The 26499-nt window shown below is 46.3% G+C and overlaps 1 protein-coding gene across 2 annotated transcripts in view; it reads left to right on the top strand.

Annotated features, from left to right (window-relative positions):
• The first annotated feature begins 6590 nt into the window (after nt 1-6590).
• Nucleotides 6591-26499, top strand: part of RHBDL2 (rhomboid like 2) — a 43838-nt gene continuing 23929 nt past the window's right edge. Inside the window, exons 1-3 of one of the 2 annotated variants that reach the window (XM_080655829.1) lie at nt 6591-6723; nt 25472-25732; nt 26195-26343. In XM_080655829.1, coding sequence (XP_080511955.1) covers nt 25493-25732; nt 26195-26343 — 389 coding nt within the window. In that variant the 5' untranslated portion in view covers nt 6591-6723; nt 25472-25492. Of the gene's footprint in view, nt 6724-18265; nt 18383-25471; nt 25733-26194; nt 26344-26499 lie in introns of those variants that run through there. The other variant, XM_080655830.1, reaches the window with a different exon arrangement.

Raw genomic sequence — 26499 nt, 5'->3', positions numbered from 1 at the left:
ATTTACTTTTCATTGTGTGCTGATGATGGTGTTTGCAAATTTTTTTTTTTTTTTTTTTTTTACCATGTGAATGTATTGCCTATTAAAATCTTTTTTAAAATGTAGTATTCAGAGATGGAGTAAGGTGATATGGGTAGTATGGGAGGCAGGTAGGGTAGATAGCTTGCTCAACATCTGCACCCTCCTATCCGGCCTCCCTACATTCCCTAGTTTAGCTTTCCAGCCAAAACCACACTTCCTAGACCTCCTTGTAGGTATGTCTCCAGATGTGTTTTCAGTCCCCCAATGAGTTACGGGCCTTGCATCTGGAACTGAGCTACATGAGGGAGAAATGAGGCAGCATGTGAGGATTTAGGATGTCAAGGTTCTGGAACCAAAAGCTCTGGCAGTGGCTTCCTGTTCCCCAGATCTTGGCCAAGGTGGTGTGTTCTTGGAGCCAATAGTCTGGACAGTGGTTTCCTAATTTCCCAGAGGTAAGTCTTCCATCATGATGCTACCAGCCGTGGGCAAACTACGGCCCGCGGGCCGGATCCGGCTGTTCTATCCAGTTCTCTTGCTCTCCCCTCTGCTCCTTTACTTTGAATTTATATTAGTTCACACAAACACTCCATCCATGCTTTTGTTCCAGCCCTCCGGTCCAATTTAAGAACCCATTGTGGCCCTCGAGTCAAAAAGTTTGCCCACCCCTGTGCCTGACTAGAATCAACCCTTATTCAGTAGCTAGCCTAAGTAGAGATCACTACAATTTGTGAGTCTTATTTGCAGAAGGCTCTCCGAGGTATACTGCAGTACACTGACAAGGGTGGTCCTGAAGGTTAAGGATACAGTGGACACTGGATATTTCTTTGGGGCCCTCAACATTGGAACTCCCCCCCCGAACCCCCCCCCCAGTCCTATGTTTAGCGAATTCCCTCAGGTTATGAATCTGAGATATAGGGCCTATCATCCTTTATGGAAGCTGACAGCTAAATACTTCTTTCTCATGTTTGTTGCTAGGGTATCAGCATGTGCACTGGGCTCTGCCTGTCAGACACACCTGCCTCAAAGCTAGCTAGACAAACTGGTTTCAGGAAGATCAATTGCGGGAAAAGCAGTGGCTGCAGGGGTGGTGATCAGGCCGGTATTCAATGCAGTGAATACTGGGACCATTGATAGCAAGCTGCATGTCTAGAGCTTCACAGCCACGGCAGTGATGCCCTGATCACCAGACCCGTTCAGCAACTTGATACTGGCTGTTTGTTATTATTGTGCAGCTCAGGATATGATTCTTTTCTTCAGTTCTCCCTTGATTCTATGAGCTAGTTAACATGTTTTTAATAATTTTATTTTCTGCTTAAAACACCCAGGTTTGATTTTTGTTGCAGTTAAGAATCCTGGGGGATATATATAAAGGAGACAAATTCTCCCACTTGGGTAGGGTTTTTGCCAGCAAGATTTGCAGATTAAGGAACACACTTTGCATTAACAACGTATGGCAGCAAGTGATAGCATGGATTCACTGGTGCTATCATGCATTCTACTTGCATTAGTTAGGTTCTCCAGATGTACATATACATGTATGTGACAATTTGGCTCAAGCTGAACAGTCCCACAATCTGCTGTCTATGACCTGGAGACTCAGAAAGCCTGGCGATGTAATTCAGTCTTAGTCCAAAGGCCTTAGAACCAGGGTTGCTGATTAAATCTCAGCCGGAGTGCCAGAGAAGACAAGGCGAGAAGTCCCAGCTCAAGCTGGCAGGAAGCAAAAGGGATGAATTCCTTCTTCCTCCACCTTTTGTTCTATTCAGGTCCTCAAGGGATTTGATGAGGGGTACTCACATTGGGGAAGGAATTACTTTACTGATAACTTTATCCTTGGTGTGCTTTCAAATTCCCTCCTTAATTTATTTCCATGTGAAACATAATTACAGTGGATACTAACAATGTCTATGATTTTATGGGTATGATTCTGCAGTTGGCTGCTTCTACTTGTTGGGATTTGTTTTCCCTGTGAGTCATGTTACTTGCAACTTGGTGGGAAGTCTTTGTGGCCTGGGTTGAATTGCATGCTTCAAGAGAGAGTTTGGGTTTGTTTCTTCCAGGTGCCTATAGGTCCTAACGATCCAGAAACACTTTAAATTTTCATCTTGGAGTACTTTGGGCTGCACAGGACAGGTGGGATTGTCGCTAGGTAAATACATATGAGTGGAGGTGTCAGGTGGAGAATTCTCAGGAGAGACAGTATTTTGTTTGTTTATTTTTTACTTTACTCTGACCCAAGGCTAAGACAAGACAGACCCACATCCCCACTATCTCCCTAGTTTGGCAGGCTTTTGGCTTTTTTTTTTTTTTTTTTAAGTTTATCTACTGAGTATATTAGTGGTTTGGGGGTTGGGGAGGCTAAGCCTCCTCCTCTGACTTGGCTTTCTGCTCTGTCCAGGTGCAGGTTTCCTCACCTCCCCGGCGCAGGAGAACACGGGTACTAGATCACTAGGGGTCCATGTACTGGTATGTCCCCAGGGCAAGCAGGGCTCTCACAATTGCTTGCTTGTGTTTTCTCCTACGGATTCCTTACATACCGGTCACGGTCGGGCATGCATTAAAAAAGATTGTCTTGCCCTAACCCAGTGGTCGGCAAACTCTTTAGTCAACAGAGCCAGATATCAACAGGACAACGATTGAAATTTCTTTTGAGAGCCAAATTTTTTAAACTTAAACTTCTAATGCCACTTCTTCAAAATAGACTCGCCCAGGCCGTGGTATTTTGTGGAAGAGCCACACTCAAGGGGCCAAAGAGCCACATGTGGCTCGTGAGCCGCAGTTTGCCGACCACGGTTCTAACCAACTGAGCTACCCAGCCAGGACTTCTTATTTTTTATTTTTAAGTTCAGCTGTACTAGCTTTTCTGTGGGTAGTTAGCATGTCTTTTTTCATAAACACAGTATCTTTTTAAAAATTCACATTTCAAATATAATGCTAAATTTCAGGGCAAAAGCTAATTTATTGAGATACTTACATTTTCAGTGCATCTAACACATTTTGGAGAGAACTCTGCACTTGGGGAACATGCTCGAGGAAATCTAGAATAATACAATGAGTAACCTGACGCAGCCTACATTAAATTGCTGCCTATTGACTAGCCTGACACCTGGGGCTTTGGCACTGACTCACTGGCCACAGTCACTCTGCACACCTCCAGTGATTCATCTATACTTTCACCACCCACTATGGACGGGGATTCAGACCAGGAGCTTGGCGGCCAGAAGCTACAGAGACTTGTCCTAGACACCTGCTGGTGGTTAGGGAGTCTTCACCTGCAGAAGGAGGGAACTTTGTCCATGCTTCCCAGTTTAAAAGTTCAACAAACATTTACTGTTTCATACTTTGTTTCTGATTTTGGAAATAGTTGCATGGATACAAAGATGAAACAGAGAAAGTTACTGCTCTGGAAGAACTTATAATATCAGGGCATGCCCTTTAGCAGGGGGAGAGAAAGGGACATACTGATAATTTAAATACATTGGGTAGGTGTTATGATGTGTGTGAAATTACAGAAAGTACATACTGGTCTCTGCCCCTAGTTCCTGGTGCAGAGCTCCTAAAACGCTTGTAATGTCTCACGTGGTAAGAGCACTAGGAGCACCTTTTGTTCTAAGGAGGCAACTCTGGATGGGCTTCTGGAGGGCTTCTGGCTGGGCACTGGTCAGCAGAAAGACCAAGCCATGATTAGAGCTTCGAATTTTCAGCCCCACCCCCAACTCTCTAGAGAGGCCATGCCTATGCGAAGAAGCCTCCGTAAAATCCCAATAGTGGGGTTCAGAGAGCTCCCAGGTGGGTGAACACATCCACATAGTGGGAGGGTGACACATCCCAACTCCACAGGGACAGAGGCTCCTGTGCTTGGGACCCTCCCAGACTTCTCTGCCTGTTCATCTGTATCCTTTATCGTATCGTTTAATAAGTTGGTAAATGTGTGACCTTGAGGTCCCTGGGCAACTCTAGCAAATTAATCAGACCCTGAGGGGAACATGGGAATCTCTGATTTGTATTCAAGTTGGATCGAAGTGGAGAGAGAGGAAGGGAGAGGGATAGAGAGATAGAAATATTGATAGGACCATTGTCGGCTGCCTCCTACACGCCCCTCAATGGGTACCGAGCCTGCAATCTAGGCATGTACCTTCACTGGGAATTGAACCAGTGACCTCTTGGTTCATGTGTGGACACTCAACCACTGAGCCACACCCGCCAGGGAAATTTTTAGGGAAGGGAAATGAATTGGCCCTGAGTCAAATGTTCTCCTTCTCTGGTCCAATCACGGTGACCAACACTGCTCACAGAATACATAGATGACAGCCAAAGTCCCGAGGGGTGTGTGTGTGTGGGGGGGGTGGGGGAGGAGCTGTTCTCAGAGAAACGGGTTGTGGTGAGCTGAAAGGGTACCTGGTCCTTATTTTTCTGTAGCACCCAAACCTGAATCAAACCTACCACCCTCTAGTGCTCTTTGAGCAGCTAAGAGCTGCTGGGGAAAAAAAAAAGCCACACAGCCCCAGCCAGCTTGGCTCAGTGGATAGAGCGTCGGCCTGCGGGCTGAGGGGTCCCGGGTTCGATTCTGGCCAAGGGCACATGCCTGGGTTGCGGGCTCGGTCCCCAGTAGGGGGCGTGCAGGAGGCAACTAATCAATGATTCTCTCTCATCATTGATGTTTCTATCTCTCTCTCCTTCTCCCTTCCTCTCTGAAATCAATAAAGACATTTAAAAAAAAAAAAAGCCACACAAACATTTGTAGAAATTTTAATTGAAACATCCAAATTGGAAAAGATCCCTGAAGCCTCATGATGGGTGGGGAGGGGGTGTTCCGTGGGGGTAGCATTGCAAAGAGGACTGACTGGCTGGCCCTAAAGAAGCTTGACCTTGGGGATGTCACTGCAGTCCAGGGGCAGGCTCTGAATTTTGCAAGCTTAGAAACATGAGCTTGTCGATATCTCAGAACCAATGTGATTTGTGGGTACTGATTCACATGAACGAGCTTCGCAAGCCACTGAGGTAGAGTTCCTAAACAAGGATTTATTAATTTACAAAAAATATTCTGATCAGCCCTCCTCAGATCTGTTTTGTAAATACCTTTTTGAACCCCATCTCAAGGCTACACCCTGTGCCGGGTGCTGGGGACACACAGATAGTAAGATATAGGTTTTGTTCTCTAAGAGCTCCCTAACGTATGTGTGTCAGGTGTGGGCAGACACCTTCCTTTTCTGAAATTACACAGCTTAGGAAGTCAAATCACAGGAGGAAGCATCTTGTTGCGGATAAAATAAGAACAAGGGAGGTTGGTTGGAGAGTGGGAATGGTTGGTTGTATCTCTGATAGCCTGGGCCCAGGTGGATAGCAGATAACAATGTGGTTATTGGTGTAGTTATTTACCTTGCAGGCCCCAGCGATCTATCCGAAATTCTGTGTCCCTTGTTAAAAACCTTTCTGTAACTCTCTAGTACCTGTAGGATAAAGCCCAAGTCCTTTAGCAAAGCTCACAAAGCCCTCCCTGAGCTCCTTGCTCACGATTCTGACTTCTAATAGTTCCTGCCAGAGTCTATCCAGGTGCCTGGCCTGTTCAGTCTGAGCATGCTTCTCTTCCCCTTTACAGCTGCGGAGAACTCCTATTCATCCTTCAAAACCCACCTTGTCATCTCCTCTAAGAGCTTTCCCAGAACTCCCCACAGGGGATGAACCTCTGGATTCCTGATGCCTGGATTTGGGGCAGCATCTACACAAATACTTCATTCTTCTCTTCCTAGCAGAGCATCAATTTTCAACCCGTGTACCGCAAGAATTTTTACAACATGCAGTACTTAACTATGTAGTCAGGGGCACTGACCTCTTTTTCCTTAGATTGTCAAATTAAAAACCAACACAACAATAGCCAGCCGAAGTGAATGAATCAAAATTATATCTATTTTTTTTTGCCAGATCGGCAACAAATATACTTTTTCCTGTGCCGCAGAATTTTAGTAATTAGTTATGTGTGCCATGAGATGAGAAAGGTTGAACATCACTGTATAGATCACCATGTTACTCCACCTCTTTCTTCATCTTTAGGACTTAGCCCAGGTGAGTTATTCTCAAAACGCACTGGATGAATAATCAGAAACTGGCAGACATTTCACCAGTGCCCAAGGTACAACCAGTTTAGTGGAGAGTGCCTGGGGCTTGTGACTAAACCCCCGCTGAGAGTCATCAAGTCACCCACCCAGGGACGCAGTGCCAGGCCTGGCTTTCCACCGCGGCAGGGATACAGTAGCAGAGACCACCTTGCTAGGGTCTTGCCCTGGAGAGCTGAGAATGGACGGCAGGAGACCCAGATGCAGCAGGAGGATAGGACTTGGAGGAATGGAGTTCAGTGTCAGGGCCACGGAGACAGAGCACAGAGTCTGGCACAGGCTCCCTGGCTCGGCCCCAGGCAGGCGAGGGGAGGACTCATTCATCCAGGGCCAGCCCAGGAGTGGGACTGCGGAGCTGGCTGGTCGGGCTCAGGCCCAGGCTCAAGACTGGGAGGGGATTTCCTCAGGCTCCCTCCCCCAGGGCCGGCTGCTGGGAACCTGCCCGGCGCCTTTAGTGAGGGGAGGGGCCGAGGAGCGCCATCAGGCAAGAACTTCAGGGCAGTAGAGGCAGCCCCTTGGCCCAGGACGCCTGGAACACGGGGTGCTGCCGGTCCTGCCTGGGCGCTCCTGCGCTTCCCGAGGGAAGGAGGTAAGCGGCGGGAACTGGGAGCCGGTGGGGGGAGTCCTTCCTTGGGACCATGGGGTGTGGGGGGGTTGTGAAGGCAGGAAGCAGGGGGCGGGGGTGGCGGGAAGGAGACTGAACCGTGTTCCCTTGGCAACCTCCCTTCCGGAGTAGCCTTCAGGAGTGGCCGTTTGGGATCTTGCAACTTTCTTTTTAGAGTTGGCAGTATGTTTGGCCATGAGTCAGGGGGCTGTTTCTTGGCTTCCCCCTAGGGCTTGGGGGACATGATGGGAGTGCCAGGCAACGCTGTTCCCCGCCTCCGACCTGGTCCATCATTCTCCCTCCCTTTATCACATTCTCCCAGGCACACCCCGACCGCCCTCTTGCCTCCTAGTTTTATTCTCCCTGCAACTGAGCCAGTTCTCGCCCTCCTGCGGTGCCTGCCTGCTGCCCCTGCCCTGGGCACTGGAGACCACAGCCAGGGGAGACAGCCTCGGGTTTCCTCCTGCAAGGCGTCTAGCTCAGGGTTATTTGTTTCCTCCTTCCTGGTATGGGGTATCTGCCCATTCATTGTTTGTTATTCATTTATTTATTCATCATTGTTTGAACATGTATCTGGATTCTCTGGGGGCGGAGAAACATACAATTTCTGCTCTTCCAGGGAATAAGAAAGTGGAAATTTATTTCACAAACGTGTAAGGGTCATTTATGAGCTGGTGGGCCATGTGGCACAGGGGAAAATTATTTTGGCATCATGGACACTCTGGGTTTCATGTCCCGCCTCTCCGGTGTTTTTCCTGAGCCTCGGTTTCCTCCTCAGTAAAATGGTATTGCTCTGAATGACAGGAGACGGGGCATGTCAAGCACCCACCCTGGTGCCAGGCACACGGGCGCCATCAGGCAAGAACTTCAGGGCAGTAGAGGCAGTGAGCCTCAATAGACATCTGTGCTCTTTCCTTCTTCTTTGGCCCCTTTCCTGCCACCTCCCCTAACCGCCACCTCCCCTCTCTAGGCTTGTAAAGGTGTGTAAGAACCTCTGGCCTTGAAAGCACTTGAAAGTAAACAGAACTGGCAGTGAAGGGAAGGAGGCCAAGATGGTGTGGGGGTTGGGCTGAATCGGGAAGGTGTCTCCCACCTCCGGCGGGTTTGAGGTCAGAATGCTGGACCAGGGATGGAACCTGGAGCTGGAGGGAGATGTTATCCCCAGCAGGCTCTCTGGCTGTGTTTCTGAATCTGCGCATTCACACTGAGCAAGTAATGGGAGCTACGTGAGTTCCCGAAACCAACTCTGCTTTTAAATGTCCTATCTCACTGAATCATGACGTGTTATGATATTACTGAAATGAAAATACAAACAGGCTCAAGGATTTGCCTAAGGTCACATGGCTAATCAGTTTCTCTGTATCAGAGAGAACAAAAAGGACATCATCAGTCCCCAGCATCCTAGACACCAGCTTCTCCCTTCCTGTATATCCCCTGCTTTAGACTTTTCATCCAGGTGGGGAGGAGCACACTCCTTCCCTGATTCATTCATTCATTCACTCGTTCATACATCATTCATTCCATCAAGTGCACTCTTGGTCCCCAGAAGGCAGGGACAGTGTCTGTTGGTTCACAGTTGTATAACCGGCAACTTGTATGTCCCTGATACAGAAATATTTTGATGAGTCCTTTGTGAGTAAATGAGTCCAGCACACATTTATTGATGCATTCTATGGGCTCCATAATAGGGATTTGAAGAAGAATAAAACAGAAGTCCTGTCCCACAGCCTTGTGGAGGAGATGGTGCTAATATAAAGAAGACAAGAATAGAGGTTGTTGAGGGAACTAAGAGGGGCATTTAATTCTACCGTGTCTGCTTTGTTTTCCACTGTACCCAGGGCCTAGCATAACGGCAGGCACATAGTAGATGCTCAATACGGTTTTGCAGAGGAGGTGTTTAGGACAATCTTGAAGGGGGTGTTAAAACTTCACTCGGAAAACAAATTGGGGAGGGAAAATATTCTAGGAGAGGGAGATGCTCATGAAAAGGCCTAGTGGAGGGAGGGAGCTGGAATTGCTGGCGGCTCAATATGGCTGAAGTAGGGTGTGTATGGAGGAATGGCAAGAAATGAGTCAATAAATAGGCAGGGCTCAGGTCATGAGGCCCTGGTGTGTCTTGTTAAGGAACCTCAGTTTTATACCAAGAGCACTGGGTAATTATTGAAGAGATTAGCAGAGGGAGGACATGATCTGATTTGTATTTCAGAAGTGTGGCTTATGCATGGGGGTCTCTGGGCCTGATGGGGTTCCTACCTGTCTGAGGAAACAAGTCTTCATTTTTAGGACTTCATGATGGTTCAAGAAGGGACTCCTGACTTGTCCTGTGTCCTGATTTATGGGTGCTTTGCCCTCAGCTGTACACTGGGTTACAGTTAATCTGTTCTTCCTAATGAAAGTACTGAAATTTATGCATGATTTACGTTTGTATAATCTGGAGGGAATTCAGGGATATACTGCTTGCTAACTTGCAATCCTTTATGCTTTGTTTTTTGTTGTTTTGTTTGTTTTTTGGTTGTCAGTGGTGTTTAATTGAAATATGTTCCTTTGTGGGTCTTAACTAACTGGACTTTCCACTGCACCACTGTTGATTTATCTGTGATGTCATGATGGTGGCAGCCATCAACATTGCAGCCTACAGACTGGTTAGCCCCAGGATCTCAATGGTTCCAGAAAGTTCTCTAGCTAAAGATCAGTGCTGTATCTGTTGGGCAATGTTGATGATCTCACCAAAGGTGATATTTCCACTGTGCTGAATATTTGTTTGTTTTTCTTCTTTCTGTCAGTTGGCAGTTCTTTGAGGGCTTTGATGATTAGGGCAGAGGCAGAAGGTACTACCCCAGTCTGGGCCTGTCCGGACTGCATGGTTAGTTTCTAACTAACCATGTAATCTTTAGACCCTTCCAATCACTGGTTGCTTTGGTGATGTCATCACCAAACCTTTTTTGGAGACAGGCCTAGGGGACCAGTCTTGGGGGCCACAACATCCCCCCTGGTTCACCTCAGGTATATGACTTTGATCTCCTTGGGTGGCATGGTGGGGGCGACTGGTCAGATGAACCCAGATTCAGGAGGATCAAAGAAAGTTTCCCCTAAGCCTCCACAAGTCAAAAGCCCAAAGCCAAAAGCTGTGCTTTCTTATGTAAAAGAGAAAGAGATGGAGTTGTAGATGTGACACCAGGAATTCTACGGAGCTCTGAATGTGCCTTGGGAGTTTGTGCTCTGAAAGTGGGGGGACATTGACATGGATACCTAAGGAAATCAGTTTCCAGATCCTCAAATTCCAGAGGTACTCTTTCCTGAAAACAGTCTGCTTGTTTGGATTCTTTTAAATTCTCCTTTTCAGTTCTGCTTCTGTTGTAGGTGGTGGGAATGGCACCAGGTGTCTAACCAGTGGGATCAGACCAAACCTGGGTTCAGCAACCTCGGTACTTGGGTTCTGGCTAGGATAGAATTCAGAGCAAGACCCAAACTGTAAGAGAACATTTACTGGGTAAATTTCAGAGGTAGAAGAAGTAATTCCTAGAGGAAATGGGTGCAGAAAACAAGTTATGGAGGCTAAGGAAGAGCCCTTGGAGCTTGGGAGTGGAAGCTAATGGTAATGTGCCTGGAGGGGGGAAGGAAAGGGAAAGGCACTGGGTCCTCTGTCCTAAGGGCTTGAAGGGCGGAGATTTTAGGGGAGGTCCCAGGAAAGATCTTAAGAGAATAGCTTTCCAGGTGTGTCCATTCAGGGTTGTAGTCTCCACTGATTCATTAGCCTGCACCAGGGCAGGGGATCTTTACTGCAGCTGGTCCTGTCAGCTGTGGCTGGTTTTATTGCTTATGTGGGCCTGGAGCTGAACTACAACTTGAGGCATAGATGCTATCTCTAGGGAGGAAAGGTCAGGGTGTCCAAACCGCAGGACCAGCAATATGCTAGTGGAGGAAAAGTCACCCTGGGGGTGAGGTCCTAACCTACAATTGATTGCCTATTGCTAGGTTCCTAGGGCTTTCCACCCTGGTGACCTTCTCTGTACCTGGCCCATCATCCTTGCTCTGCTCATGTCTGTCTAACTGCCTACAATAATTCCATTGTTTCCCTTCTCTGGTTTTACTAGATTCTTCCTGAATCTTTTTATGTTGAGTTGCTTGGGGATATAAAAACCAAAAGGATAACTGGAGAATGCTCAGTTCCAGTGAGAGCAAGCAGAAGAGAGATCAGGTAAAAAAAACAGAAGGAGTGGTGTCTTACTACAGACTCTTAGTAGTTATTTTAAAAAATACTTTTTTAATGCTAATTATGTGCCAGACACCGTTCGAAAGGCTTTACAAATTAATAAAATCATTTAATACTCATACCAGCTCTATACAGTAGATATTTATTATCTTTCTTTTACAGATGAGGTTCCCAAGGCACCCAGAGGTTTAATAAGTTGCTCAAGGACATAGAGCTCTTTAGTGGCAAAATCAGCGTTTGAACTCTTATACCTTTCCTTTAGCATGTGTGCTCTGAACGGTTACGCTACTCTAAACGTAAGTGCTTTAGCTCTTTATCTGTGGATTGTAAAATTAGAATTGGGCCCTGAGCCGGTTGTCATGGGGATGCAAATGAACTCATTTATAGAAATTTTTTAAAATGAAGGTGGATTGTCTTACAAGCAGAAAATTATGGTCTTTGGCTGATTGGTTTGACAGTGAGGACTGGCTTTGACAGTTGGATTACATGGTAGACAAGTTCCATAAACTGAACATGCCAAATCTGTAGCTCCAAGATTTGGATGAGACTATATCTAAAGCATGCCTCTAATGAAGACTGTGGCAGAAGGTTCCATTTGGGACCTATTTTCACTTGTGAAAAATAAATTTAGTTATTAACTTAAAAATGTGTGAGGGTCATAGCTTTTTCACAATTGTTATGGGGACTCATGAGCAAAAATTGGGAGGACTTCTGGAGTACGGCACATTATGAACATCACTAGCCATGTGTGTCATGGTAGGCACGAAGATTCTGATCCGGTGAGGTGACGTGTCTTATCCATAGGTAAACAGGGGCGGAATTAGAGCAAGAACCAGGGTTTTGTGAATGCTGTAGTTTCAGTGCTCTTTCTATTATTCCATACTTCCTTCTCCCTTCACTCTTCATTTACTTGCTGGTTTATTAGGGAAGACTTCTTAGGGAGGTGCTATTGGTTATGAAAGAGCTAGCCTTGTGTGAATGTGTTGGGGTGGGTGTGAGGTATAGAGAAAGGCTTAGGTAGAGGAAACAGCAAGGGCAAAGACCCTCAGGCAGCAGAGAGCTTGGTGTGTTCCTGGGACAGAAAGGAGGCCCTGTGGTTGCAGCACAGAGATGTTGGGGGAGAGTGGTAGAATTCCACAAGGAAGGCAGGAGCTGGGTCATGCAGGACCTTATCAGCCATAGAAAGGATATTGTATTTATCTTGAAGACAATGGGAAACCATGGAAGGATTTTAAGCAGAGAATTGCTATATTTTGATTTGAGGTTGTGTTTTTGTTTTTTTAAAATATGTTTTTATGGATTTCAGAAATGAAGGAAGAGAGAGAGAGAGAGAGAGAGAGAGAGAAACATCAATGATGAAAGAGTATCACTGGCTGGCTGGCTGCCTTCTGCACCTCCCCCCCCCCTCCCCCCTGAGGATGGAGCCTGAAACCTGGGCATGTGCCCTAGCTGGGAATCAAACCAGGACCTCCTGGTTCATAGGTTGACGTTCAACCACTGAGCCATGCCAGTCAGGCATGTTTTTGTTTTGTTTTGGAGTGGGGCAGGAGTGGAAACCCAGATGGAGACTAACTACAATCTATTTTATGGAGGGTTATGAAGATGAACAATGTTAATGGGAAGGCAGAATGGTATGGGATGTCATTCTATCTTCTAGTTCTGATGAGATGTGTTGGTAGCTATTGTTGTATGACAAATCATGCCATTTAGTAGCTTAAAACAACAAACATTTTATTTTGTCACTAGAGGCCCAGTGCACGAATTTGTGCACAGGTGGGGTCTGGCCAGGCAAGAGGGGCAGATCTGGGCTGGGCCTGTCGGGAGGAGGAGATGGTGGGAGGTTGGCCAGCTGGCCCACCCTGATTGGGGCCCAGATCAGGGCTGGGCTGGCTGGGGGGAGGGGCTGCGGGCAGTAGGCCGGCTGGCCCTGCCTCCAAATGGGGTGGGAGGGCCGATTGGGGGTCAGCAGCTGGGGGAGGGACTGTGGGAGGTTGGCTGGCCAGCCCTACCCCAATGGGGCTGGCTGGGGGGAGGGTCTTCGGGCTGATCAGGGTGGTGGGGGACCATCGGGGGCAGGGCCAGCCGGGGGAGGGGCTGCAGGAGGTTGGCCGGTGGCCCCATCCTTCGATCGGTTGGTTTGCTGCCCTCAGTGGGTGTCATAGGGACCGTTTATTCTGGTTGTTACGGTGTTCTGGTTGCTGGCTTTTAATATATATAGATGATTCTGTGGGTCTAGAATTTGAGCAGAGCTCAGTTGAGTAGTTCTTCTCTGTGTGGTGTCAGCTGGGGTCAATCACTTGGCTGGACAGATGGTTCCCAAATTATGATGGTTTGACTCATGATTTTTTGACTTTATAATGGTGAGAAAGTGATGTGCATTCAGTATAAACTGTACTTTGAATTTTGATTTTTCCCCCTAGGCCCATGGTCGGCAAACTGCGGCTCGCGAGCCACATGCAGCTCTTTGGCCCCTTGAGTGTGGCTCTTCCACAAAATACCATGGCCTGGGCGAGTCTATTTTGAAGAAGTGGCGTTAGAAGAAGTTTAAGTTTAAAAAATCTGGCTCTCCAAAGAAATTTCAATCATTGTACTGTTGATATTTGGCTCTGTTGACTACTGAGTTTGCTGACCACTGCCCTAGGCTAGAATACTAGTATGCAGGAAGACCCTCTCTTGTGATACTGGGCAGTGGCAGTGAGATGAGATTGCCCAAGTGTAGGCTAATGTAAGTGTTCTGAGCACATTTAAGGTAGGCTAGGCTAAGCTATGATGCTTGGTAGGTTAGGTGTGTTAAATGCATTTTCAACTTATGATGGATTCGTCGTAAGTCAGAGAGTATCTGTATTCAGTTGGTGGATGAACTGGGCTGGAAGGCCCATGATGGCTTAACTCAGAGATCTGGCACATTGGTGCTCTTCTACATGGCATCTTTCTATGTGAGTAGCGGGGGCTTCCTCACAGCATGGTGGCCTCAGGGTAGTCAGTCTTTTTACATGGTATCAAGCTTCACAGAGGGAGCATTCTAAGAGGAACAAAAGTGGGGGCTGAAGATCTCTAAAGGCCTGACCTTGAGGTACCCAGCACTACTTCCACCACATATTATTGGTCAAAACCAGTCAAAGAGCAAACCCCACCTCTTAGTGAGAGGAATGACAAATAATAGGCTCCATCTTTACCACACAAGTTTTCTGGGAACTGAATAACCATAACCATGCTGATCCCCTTTTTTTTTTAAACATATTTTATTGATTTTTTACAGAGAGGAAGGGAGAGGGATAGAGAGTTAGAAACATCGATGAGAGAGAAACATCGATCAGCTGCCTCCTGCACAGTCCCCACTGGGGACGTGCCTGCAACCAAGGTACATGCACTTGACCGGAATTGAACCTGGGACCCTTCAGTCCGCAGGCTGACGCTCTATCCACTGAGCCAAACTGGTTTTGGCTATGCTGATCCACTTTTATTTATTTATTTTTTATTTTATTTATTTATTTATTTATATATTTTATTGATTTTTTACAGAGAGGAAGGGAGAGGCAGAGAAAGTTAGAAACATCGATGAGAAACATCAATCAGCTGCCTCCTGCACGCCCCCTACTGGGGATATGCCCGCAACCAAGGTACATACCCTTGACGGGAATCGAACCCGGGACCCTTGAGTCCACAGGCCAACGCTCTATCCACTGAGCCAAACCCATCAGGACACTGATCCACTTTTAAATTTAAATCACAGTATACTGTGTTAGAACAATTTATAGGTCTTTAGTCCCCACTGGATAGGGAAGACCTAGGGAACAGAAGGGTTTTTTTAAAAAAAAAAAAAAATATTTCTTTATTGGTTTCAGAGAGGAAGGGAGAGGGAGAGAGATAGAAACATCAGTGATGAGAGAGAATCATTGATCGGCTGCCTCCTGCATGCCCCCCTGCTCCCCCTTACTGGGGATCGAGCCCACAACCTGGGCATGTGCCCTTGGCCAGAATCAAACCCGGGACCCTTCAGTCTACAGGCTGACGCTCTATCCGCTGAGACAAACTGGCTAGGGCCAAAAGGGTTTTTTGTTTTTTTGTTTTTCCCTTGTGTTTCCAGAGACTACCATATACGAGGCATTCAGGGTTGCTTGTCCAATGAATGCATGCATCACTGGTTATCAAACTGTACTATACCTAAGACTCTCCGGAGAGTTGTTGGAAAAGTATGTAGATTCCTGAGCGAGACCCTGGCCCAGACCCTCTGAATCCAAATCTCTGGGGCAGGAACTTTTAGTCTTGGCTGCCCATTAAAAAATAGCAGTGGCCAGATCCTAGCTCCAGAGGCTCTGCTTCCATCTATCTGCGCTGAGCTCAGGCATCAATCCTCTGTAGTTTCCTCAGACAATTCTGACGTGTAGCCAGGGTTAAGGACCACTGCCCTAGGATTGGAACCAGCCAGCTTCACGTGACATCTTCAGATGATTCTGATGTAGATGGCCAATGATAGGGTGACCAACTGTCCTCAATTTGCTCAAGTTCCACATTCCAAGAAATCCATAGTCCCATGCATACCAGCATAGTTGGTCACTATCGATGGGCCACTGTTTAAGAAACATTGTAGCCCTAACCAGTTTGGCTCAGTGGATAGAGCGTCAGCCTGCGGACTAAAAGGTCCCAGGTTCGATTCCGGTCAAGGGCATGTACCTGGGTTGCGGGCACATCCCCTGTAGGAGGTGTGCAGGAGGCAGCTGATCGATGTTTCTCTCTCTATCCCTCTCCCTTTCTCTCTGTAAAAAATCAATAAAATATATTAAACAACAAAAGAAAAGAAAAGAAACATTGTAGATGAGGCAGTGAAAGCCTTTTTGAAAAATACCTACAACTAGCCCTGACTGGTTTGGCTCCGTGGATAGAGCATGGGCCACTGTTTAAGAAACATTGTAGCCCTAACCAGTTTGGCTCAGTGGATAGAGCGTCAGCCTGCGGACTAAAAGGTCCCGGGTTCGATTCCGGTCAAGGGCATGTACCTTGGTTGCGGGCACATCCCCAGTGGGGGGTGTGCAGGAGGCAGCTGATGGATGTTTCTCGCTCATCGATGTTTCTAACTCTCTATCCCTCTCCCTTTCTCTCCCTTTCTCTCTGTAAAAAAATCAATAAAATACATTAAAAAAAATACCTACAACTATCTAATGGAAGCAATGATTCTGCCTTCTTAAGAGACTGATATAGTGTCATAATGCTATAAAATAAAGTCAACTCCTTGAGTTAAGGAGGAGATGGCTAAGGGTCAGGGTTTTCCTTCAGCCTTGTGCTCTGGTGTGCTAGGTCTGTTAAACTCGTTAAATAGTGTGTCCATCTTTGGGAATTCTTCCAGTGTCCATGAGGCAGCTTTGAGAACCTGACTACCATCAACAAGGACCATATGTTTAGGATATTATAACATACTAGGGGCCCAGTGCACGAATTCGTGCACCTTGAAAGGAACTGTGGGCCACGAAGCTGTGGTGGGCACAGAGGCAGGTCTCGGCCCATCCTTCATGCCCCCTCCTGGCCCCTCCCACTGCGGCCCCCAGCCCCCTGTCTACTGACCCCAATTGCCCCTTAGGAACAGGGGGAGGTGAAGAAGCCCTGAGGGGTGATCAGGGCTGGCAGCCGCCGCTTGCACCCACTGATAGCACCGAGTGATAGGGACCGGTGCTGGGCACCAGCAGCAGGTGCGAGCAGCGGCTCTGGTGCTGACTGCAGGTGCAAACAGGGCCGGCGCCAGCAGCAGATGCAAGTGGGGCTGGTGCCAGCAGCAGGTGCAAGTGCCAGGTGGGACTGTGGCACACAGGAGCAAAGAATTTTCAGTAACCACCAGAGGCTCGCCCTGATGACAGCGACTGGTGCCCTGGCTCACCTCTCCACCATCCCGCCACAGCTGACACCCGCCATGTTCCACACACTGCTGCTTGCTGCCGATGCCCACCATGTTCCACACATGCCCCCCCCCCCCCGGTGGTCAGTGCACGTCATAGCGACCGGTTGTTTGGTTGTTCCGCCGTTCAATCTATTTGCATATTAGGGTTTTATATATATAGATAGGATGAAGTTCTGTGTTTCTACACCAGTATGTACTTTTAATACTATTTCCATATTATAATAGGGTACAAAAACATATGTAATATCTTAAATAGCTCTGTGGGGAGGCATTGTGATGTAGCAGAGAGCCCAGGATTTGGCCTCAGAAAAATGGGTTAGTGCCACAGCTTTGCTGTGACTTGGTATGTAATTATGGGTGCTTTTTGCCTTATTTGTTCATCTGTAAAATGGGAATAATAATGATGTCTTTTTCATAGGGCCACTGGGAAGATCCATTAAATAGTACACCTGGCTGAGTAGCTCAGTTGGTTAGAATGTCATCCTGATACGCCAAGGTTGTGGGTTCAATCCCTGGTTGGGGCACATACAAGAAACAACCAATGAACACATAAATAAGTGGAACAACAAATCTATGTTTCCCTTTCCCTCCCTCCCTCTTTTACTCCCTTTCTCTCTCCTTTGGTTTCTCTCACTCTAAAATCAACCAATAAAAAGAAAATAGTAGAAGTGAAAGTGGTTTTGTAGACTGGGAAGAGGAGGTATTGTGATTGTCTTAGAATGGGAGAGAGACACAAAAGCATTATGCTTCTGTGAGGCCTTGCATGTGACCAAGGCTCTGGTCCCCCTACCCTGAACCACAGCCACAGCGGAGGGATTCCAAGGAAGAAGCTTTGCCATGCAGCGGGCATGCAACGACCTTAGGAAGCAGAGTGTCCTTACCTGAGTTGCCCTCACAATCGAGCCAAGAGTGCTTTGCTTCAGAAAGAAGGAAAACTTTTGGAAAAGAGGGTATTTTTTTTTTTGTTTTTAAACCTTTTGCCTATTTATTCCAAGTGTATCCTCAGAGACATAGCAAAAAGAAACAACCACAGCCACAAACCCATAATATTGAAAAGCTGGTTCTTAATTTCTGTAGCTAAAAAAGCACTCTTTCAGGCTATAACCATGGAGAATGCTGCAGGCTTCTGGAACTGGCATAATAATGGTCTGCAGTGTGATGAAGGAGGCTGTTAACCTTTGTGGTCCAGAAGCTCAATACGTGGCCTCTCCAATTACTTATGTTGCCTAGCAACACCACCAAAAGTCTCCACACCAGGCCCAGCTGGGCAGCAATTGGGTATACCCAGCCCAGCCTGTTGCCCAGCCTCCTGGGCTCCCCGGCCACATTAAGGCTGCACTCATCCTTGCCAGGGGCCTGCCTGGTACCAAAGAATGGGTGGGGCCAGCTGTTTAAAAAAAACAATTCAGATATTTAGAACCAACTTGTTTGCAGCGAGGAAAGCAGCACAAGCTAATGATCAAAACTCTCTTCGGCCAGAGAGGAGTTGTCTAAAGTGGTGGCCTTGCCAGTGCTCTTCTGGGTGAGGTAAAGAAGGGAAGGTGAGCCTGACTTAGTCCTTTGGGTTCCAGAGAGACAAATCTTTTCCTTTCCTGGACGCCTGTCTCCATGTTGACTCCCTGTGGCAGCAATGCGAGTGGCGGGGATTCCCAGCCCCGTCCTCAGGGCTGGTGACCGGCCAGTTCTGTGGCTCCCATTTGGGAACTCCCAGGGTCTAGTCTGGTTCGGTTTGGGAAGCTGGAGGAGGAAGAGAGAGTTAGGGTAGAGGGAAGGTTGGGATGGAAATAATCAAAATAAAGATGTACACCTCTTTAACACTAGGTGTGCAGAAATCACATGGTAGAGGAACACCCGGGGTCTTGGAGTCAAATGCCCTGGCTCCTCTCCCAGCCCTCCCCTCACGGTGTCTATGATCTTGTTCAGGCTTTCTGGAAGCCTGAGTTTTGTTACCCATAAAATGGAGATGTTACTATCCTGCTGTACAAGGTGTTGGGGAAATGAATGAAGAGAACGCTCATGAAGCGTTGAGCATGGAACCCGGCACATAGTTAGTGCTCACGAATGTGACAACTTTTCTTTCATTTGATTCTGATAATAATCCTGTGAGATCCTGAGGGGAGAGAGGAGCTCTGTTTTACAGCTGAGGAAACTGAGGCCCAGGGAAATGAAGTGTGGATGCTGGGAGTAGAACTCAGGTCTTTTTTTTTTTTTTTTTTTTTTAATATTTTATTGCTTTTTTACAGAGAGGAAGGGAGAGGGATAGAGAGAAACATCGATCAGCTGCCTCCTGCACACCCCCTACTGGGGATGTGCCCGCAACCAAGGTACATGCCCTTGACCAGAATCGAACCTGGGACCTTTCAGTCCGCAGGCCGACGCTCTATCCACCGAGCCAAACCGGTCAGGGCAAACTCAGGTCTTTACAGTGCCAAGTACAATGAACAGTGCTCCTCAAAGACAGGCCACAAACCCTTTTGTAGCCATTCCAGCATGGTGGCTCCACAGGTCTCCTCTGACAGCCTAGTGATGGCAGAAGGATAATGTGGTGGGGGTGGGGATGCAGTGTGTGCATGCACAGGAAAAGGGGAGGGAGATGCTTCTCAATACACAGTGATATAAGACTCTTAGTTAATGTGGTGTGGATAAAATTCCTCTTCCCCTTCTTCCATCCTCCACCCTTCCTTCCTTCCTCCTTTCCTTCTTCCTCCCTTCTCTCTAGTATTCTTTTCAACAAACGTTTTATTTATTTTGGAATAATTTTAGATTTACAGAAAGGTTTCAGAGTTTCTGTTTTCCCTTTACTCAGATACAGGTATTTTCTGAACACTCCCTGTACACCAGGAACTTTTTGGGCATGAGGAATACAGCAATAAAACCATCTCTTCCAGGGTATGTGCCATGGAGTGAGCCATAGAGAGCCTTAGTTTATGGTTCTCAAAGGTGCTACTGCCTCCACTTCACTGGTATACTTGTCAGGGATCTACTCGTACTAAATCTATTAAATTAGTTTCTTCAGGGTGGGGCCCAGGAATCTGTATGACCAATAAATGACTGAGGGGATTCTAAAACAGCCAGTTTGGGGAACTACTGGTCTAGTGCAGACTGTTTACTGTGCATATGAGAGAATTGTTGCTTAGAGCTGAGAAGGGACTTGCTCCAGGTTACACCACTGGGAAGTGGCAGAGGCTAGACCAGAAAACAGGTCTCCTGGTTCTGAGCTTTCCTTACACTATGTCTCCTAAATACAGAACAAGAAATGAGTTTAACTTGCCCCAGATAGTTTAGAAGAGTTTCTCGGCTATTCAGATGTATTAATTAGGTTCTTGGTTGCAAGGGAAAGAAACCGATTCTGGCTGATTGCATGAGTAAGTGAATTTTATTGAAAGCACACTGGATAGTAAAAGAAAAAATATTTCTCTATTCTTACTCACACTTCTGACACCAAATGTATGAGTTTTCCACACCAAGTTATCTGACACTAACTACCCCATAGGTTAAGGGCTCAGTCCCATAAGACTTCTCCCCATTTCAGATGCCAATTGCAAGTCTGGGCCCCCAGTACTTCTGACCAACTGACTGTAAACTGGGGTTTCTATGACCCCTCTTCAGGTTCAATAATTTGTTCATAGAACAGCTCATAGAACTATTACCAGTTTATTGTAAAGGATACAACTCTGGAACAGCTTAATGGAAAAGATGCACAGGGCAAGGTGTGTGAGAAGGGACACGGGGCTTCCACACTCTCTCTGGATGTACCACCCTCCCAGCACCTTGATGTGTTCATCAACATGGAAGCTCTCTGAACCCCTTTGTTGAGGGTTTTTATGGAGGTTCCATTACATAGGCATGATTGATTAAATTTTCACCATTGGTGTTAAACTCAATCTTTAGCCCGTTTCCCTTCCCCAGAGGTTGGGGTTGAAAGTCCCAAATTTCTAATCATCTGATTGTTTCCCCTGGCAACCAGCCCCCAATCCTCCAAGAGTCACTTTATTAGCGTAAACTCAGGTAAGGTTGAAAGGGGCTTATTATAAATAACAAAGACATTCCTCTCACCACTAACACTTTGAAAATTCCAAGGACGGAGATGAAGGCCAAATATATACATTTCTTAGTATACCATAATTTTACAGGTAGATTACAAAAATCATGAGAAGGCTGCAGACACATGGTTTGGGAAATAAGCAGAAACAAAGGGAGATCAGTCACCTAGAACTCTACAAAGATCACATCACAGAGCCAAGTAGGTGAAGACAGCCTCAGTGATGCTGCTGTATGCTCATTGCTGCAGCCTTTGTCAAAAATACAGCTGGGATTGGATGCTGGAGGCCACATTGACCCCATCAGCAAGGTTGGACACCAAATACTGCCACCACCACTGGATAATCCACCGCTGTAAAGAATTTCACCCATTCCAACCTCTGGCCTAAAAAATCCTAAGCAAATGCAGCTGATGGGTCATGTACCTTAGACTTAGCTGCTTATGGACCTGGAAAAGTGAGTATTTTTTAAAAAAATATTGTTATTGATTTCAGAGAGGAAAAGAGAGGGCTAGAGAGATAAAAACATCAATGATGAGAGAGAATCATTGATCAGCTGCCTCCTGCACGCCCCCAACTGGGGACTGAACCCGCAACCTGGGCATGTGCCCTTGACCAGAATCGAACCTGGGACCCCACGGTCAGCAGGCCGATGCTCTGTCCACTGAGCCAAACCAGCTAGGGCAAAAGTGAATATTTTTAACTTGTGCTTCTGTAATAGGAAGTGGCCCCTGCTGCCCACCAAGATTTATGAGATGAGGAATTCTCTAAGAAAAGTAACAAATGATCACTACCTAAGTGTTACTAAAAGAGTACACTGCAAGTCCTCCACCTTTGCAGATGCATCGCAGTTTTTGTAGTTCATTAGCTAATCTCAAAGGCCCATTGTGAGTGAGTGTGAATTGCAAGACTGGTTATACCGGTGCTAGTCATTTACTAGTTAGTGAACTAGGCCTCCTGTTCCACCTTGACACCTCATGTGATGTGACTTCACTATTTATTCTCTACTAGCGATAGCCTTCATGTAACCTGCAAGTGGTGACTAAAATCTTTGCTTCTTGTTGCAGTAGTAGAAAAGACTCAGGAAAATAAATCAGTTAATAGTGCCAGTGATAAGCATGAAAACAAAGTGAAGAAGCCCGAGAAAGTGATTTTTTTGGCCACAAAGAGAAGTTCTGGATAAACTGGCAAGGAATGTCAAGTTTAGTGGTGTGTAGGATCTCTGATATCCAGAGATCTACCATGTGTGTCACATAGATGCAAGGAAAAATGCATTGTCTAGTGGCTTCAGTGAGTGAGTTTGTCAGCCAGTGCAGAAACTGCTCTTTGAGAGAGATTAAACCTTATGAAAAATGAAAAGATGTACCATTAACTAACCAAGTTTCCTTTTTTATTTTCTTCTTTGGGACCTCGGGTGCAAAGCATTGAACATGGTTAATACTCCTCACACAACAAATTTTATAAATAACATTTCTTTTGCATTTATGGAATCAATTAGGGTCTGAAATGGAATCACTTAAAACTTTCTGGCTATAATTTACAACGTGATTTTGGGAGGCACTATATGAGATTTATTGAATAAGGACACCTGAAGGGTCTTTGGAAAAATTCCTTGTTGATGTCAAGGGCCTTCTGTGTAGATCTCCTTATGGACATTTATATTTCCACAGAGTTAAAAAAATGGCAGACAACTATTCTGGGTAAAGGAGCACAGCCCTGCTCTTTCCAATCCTTGGCCAACACACTGACTCAGTGATTCACAACACAAGCAATGCTGCTGCCAGATAAGGCCGGGAAGTACGGAAGTTCTTTTCACTCTTCTGCTTCTGAAGAATACCAGCTGGCCATGAAAGGAAGGTCTCTGGTTTTGGGGGCACAGGAGGAACATCTCCATTTTTAACCAGAAAGCTGTAAGTCTTTTATACTCCTCCAGAGACATGCAGGTGTCTCCTGAGCTTGTCAGGTTTAGTATGTGGCTCTTTTTTTTTTTTGGTCTACATTAACAATCTACCACAGTTGTTTCCCACTGGTAGGATGAGAACATTTTGATCTGAGTGTGTGTGTGTGTACCTGTGTGTGAGATTTCATATATACATATTCTTTCTATCTATCTATCTATCTATCTATCTATCTATCTATCTATCATCTATCTATCTATCTATCTATCTATCTATCTATCTATCTATCTATCTAAAAGGCTAAGCAACCATCTGACTGGTAGCTATGATGCTCACTGACCACCAGGGGGCACATGCTCAACGCAGGAGCTGTTGAGCTGTGGTGATTTGGCAGCGGCGGTTCTTGGGTAATGACGCACCTGGAGCCAGAGGGGAGGGAGCCCAATTCTGGGGTGCATCACCCGAGAACCGCCCTCTCGCAATCCGGGACCCCTTGGGGGATGTTGGAGAGCCAGTTTTGGCCAGATCCCTGCAGGCCAGGCCGAGGACCCCCACCTGCCCTGCCGGAGGGACCTTGCTCACTCTGTAGAAGACCTTCAAGCTGTGGCCACCCCAGGTGCGGCCAGCTGGGGAGGGACCGAGCGAGTTTAGTTCCAGAGTGTGTCTGGCCCATCTCGCCCAGTCCCACCCCGCCTGCCACCTTCTAATTAATTTCCTTTCAATATGCACAAATCCGTGCACCGGGGCACTAGTGCATACACACACACACACACACACACACACACACACACATTTTAAAATATGTTTATTGATTATAGAGAGAAAGGAAGGCGGGGGTAGGGGAGGCTGGGGGAAGGTCAATGGGGGGGGAAAAGGAGACATATGTACTACTATTTGTAATACTTTAAACAATAAAAATAAAAAGAGAGAAAGGAAGGGAGAGAGATAGAGATAGAAACATTGATTAACTACCTCCTGCATGTCCTGACTGGGAATTGAACTGGTGACCTCTTGGTTCATGGGTTGACGCTCAACCACTGAGCTATTTCATATAAGACTATATTTCATCAGCCAGGCTGATTTCATATTTTTAAATCTTATTTTTATTTATTTTCAACTACAGCTGACACTCATTACTGTTTTATATTTGCTTTGGGCATAGAGCGTAGTGGTTAGACATTTATATAATTTACAAAGTGATCCCCCTTGTGTGTGATGAATGGATCAGTCTTTTTCATTGTTGCCAATCTGACTAGTCATGTTTCCAAGGTGGTGAATTGTGCTGAGAAATTCAGGTGTGGGAGCAGAAAGTAAACAGGAGTGGGAAGGGTAGCATGACAGGAAGCAGCACCTGTGAGCACCCAGATGTTGGAGATAAGATGAAGCAGGGTGCTCCTGTTCTCGGGGAGCAGGCACAGACAGGTATGAAAGTCAGAGCGTGATAGTGATTGACTGAGAAGAGAGACAAAAACAAAATGTTGGCAATCACTACCAATGCGCTCACCTGTTGCTAGAGCCTAAATTAGCTAGAACTATACAGCAGGTCCCTTTACTGTAGATGCCAAGGAAGAAGGCAGGCACACACACTGAGTCTTGGCGAAACTGAATGGGTCAGGTATCTTTGCAGTCCAGGAAATATATTTTAGTAAAATACCTAAAATGGTGGGCTTGAAGTTGTGAAATGTCTGGAAAGTTTGGAAATCTGGAGAAAAGAGAAAATTGGGGAGGAGGGAATATAATTCTCATTTTTCTAGCTCCTTTTATAGATATAAAGTTGTATTGTTAACAACGTAGAATTTTATTTCCTCATAATGTGATCGTGTATGGTGCTTAAATTTACAATAAAACTATTAGTACAATGTGAATCATCCCTAATTGAACTTATTTATTTTAAAAAATATATATTTTATTGATATTTCACAGAGAGGAAGGGAGAGGGATAGAGAGCTAGAAACATCGATGTGAGAGAAACATCGATCAGCTGCCTCCTGCACACCTCCCACTGAGGATGTGCCCGCAACCAAGGTACATGCCCTTGACCGGAATCGAACTCGGGACCTTTCAGTCCGCAGGCCGACGCTCTATCCACTGAGCCAAACCGGTTTCGGCTTGAACTTATTTTTTAAATGCTTTAACATTTGTGGTTAACAGATGTGACAGTCCCCAACATCGTGCCTGTTACCCAGTTGATATTCATTAAATGACTTTTGATTCTGAATCAGAAACCTGAGAATAGAAGCAAGATGAAACTAAGAGGGGAAAGGAGATTGCTCAGTTAAACTAGACAAAACTGAGGTCAGTTATGTATTGTGCATGATTGGGGCCCTGAGACACATTACCCTCAGGGCAAAGCTAATGGTTGACTTGAAAGTCCATGGCAGAGGGGAAGGAAGGAGTATACAAAGTAGTGTTGCCATTTCAAGGCTCCAGTCCGTCCCTTTGGGTGGTGGCAATAGATGAAACCAGAAGTGACCCCTGAGAGCCCTCTCCCTCATTTGGGGAGACCCTAGCACTTTGTCACAATTACACACTGATATGGATATTATGAGTATTTGGGCAACAGGTCTTCAGTTGCCTTGTATTTACAGGAAAGGCTTTGGAAACCAATGGTTATGACAGAGAACCCAGGAAAGAACCACGGCCTTAAGACTATAGAGTCATCTGTTTTCCCTGACATTTATGTCCCTTTCAGGTGTAGGTAGGACCCAGGACAATGGCCGCTGCTCAGGACTTGCAGATGGAGGATGTGAATGTGTACAGAGACATGGAAGAAGAGCTGGAGGAAGAAAAGAAAATGAGAGAGGATGGGGAAGGTAAAGATCCCTTCAAGAATAAGAAGGTCCACAAGATTGTCTCAAAATGGATGCTTCCTGAACATGCCCGAAGAACATACTTGGAGAGAGCTAACTGCCTCCCACCCCCTGTGTTCATCATCTCCATCAGCCTGGCTGAGGTGAGTATGTCGGGAGGTGGGCACTAGTGCAAGTACCACTGGGGAGCTGCAGACAAACTGGGGGTTTAGATTAGATATAGATCAGAGACTAGAAAGCATGTAAGAAGAGTGAGGTGGTGGCAAGTACAGCACTCACGGAACACAACGTACCCTCTCCATCCCCCTTCCCGGGCTTTTCCTATGTTCCCAGTCACTTCCAGCCAAGCATTGAGCTTTATTTTTCAAACACATTGAAGCAGTGACTACAATTTCAGTGGCTGCATTTCATTTTAGTTGGTGGAGGAAGTAGGATACGTAAATGGTCAGATATATGGCAGGGAAATTCCTGTCATCTTTTGAGCCACATGGTATGAAGTGGCCAACTGGAGAGCTAACCATTGGAAACAAAGGTGGTGCCCATGGGCTTTAATGGGGCCTCTGTGGAAGGTGTGGTTAACATTCATGTCTGCCCCTTCCTGACAGCTGGCAGTGTTTATTTACTATGCTGTGTGGAAGCCTCAGAAACAGTGGATCACCTTGGACACGGGCATCTTGGAGAGTCCATTTATCTACAATCCTAAGAAGAGGGAGGAGGCCTGGAGGTTTATCTCATACATGCTGGTACATGCTGGGTAAGGAATGATAGTTAAGTCACTGCAGTCAGAGGTGACTAAAAGTCACTGTAACCCCTAACATTTGTTCAGAGCTTTATTACTGACTAGAGGCCTGGTGCACGAAATTTGTGCACTGGGGGGGGGGTGTCTCTCAGCCTGGCCTATGCCCTCTCC

The sequence above is a fragment of the Plecotus auritus genome, assembly GCF_963455305.1.
Source record: "Plecotus auritus genome assembly, chromosome: 2".
NCBI classification, from domain to species: domain Eukaryota; kingdom Metazoa; phylum Chordata; class Mammalia; order Chiroptera; family Vespertilionidae; genus Plecotus; species Plecotus auritus.
This window is presented reverse-complemented; position numbering and strand designations above follow the sequence as displayed.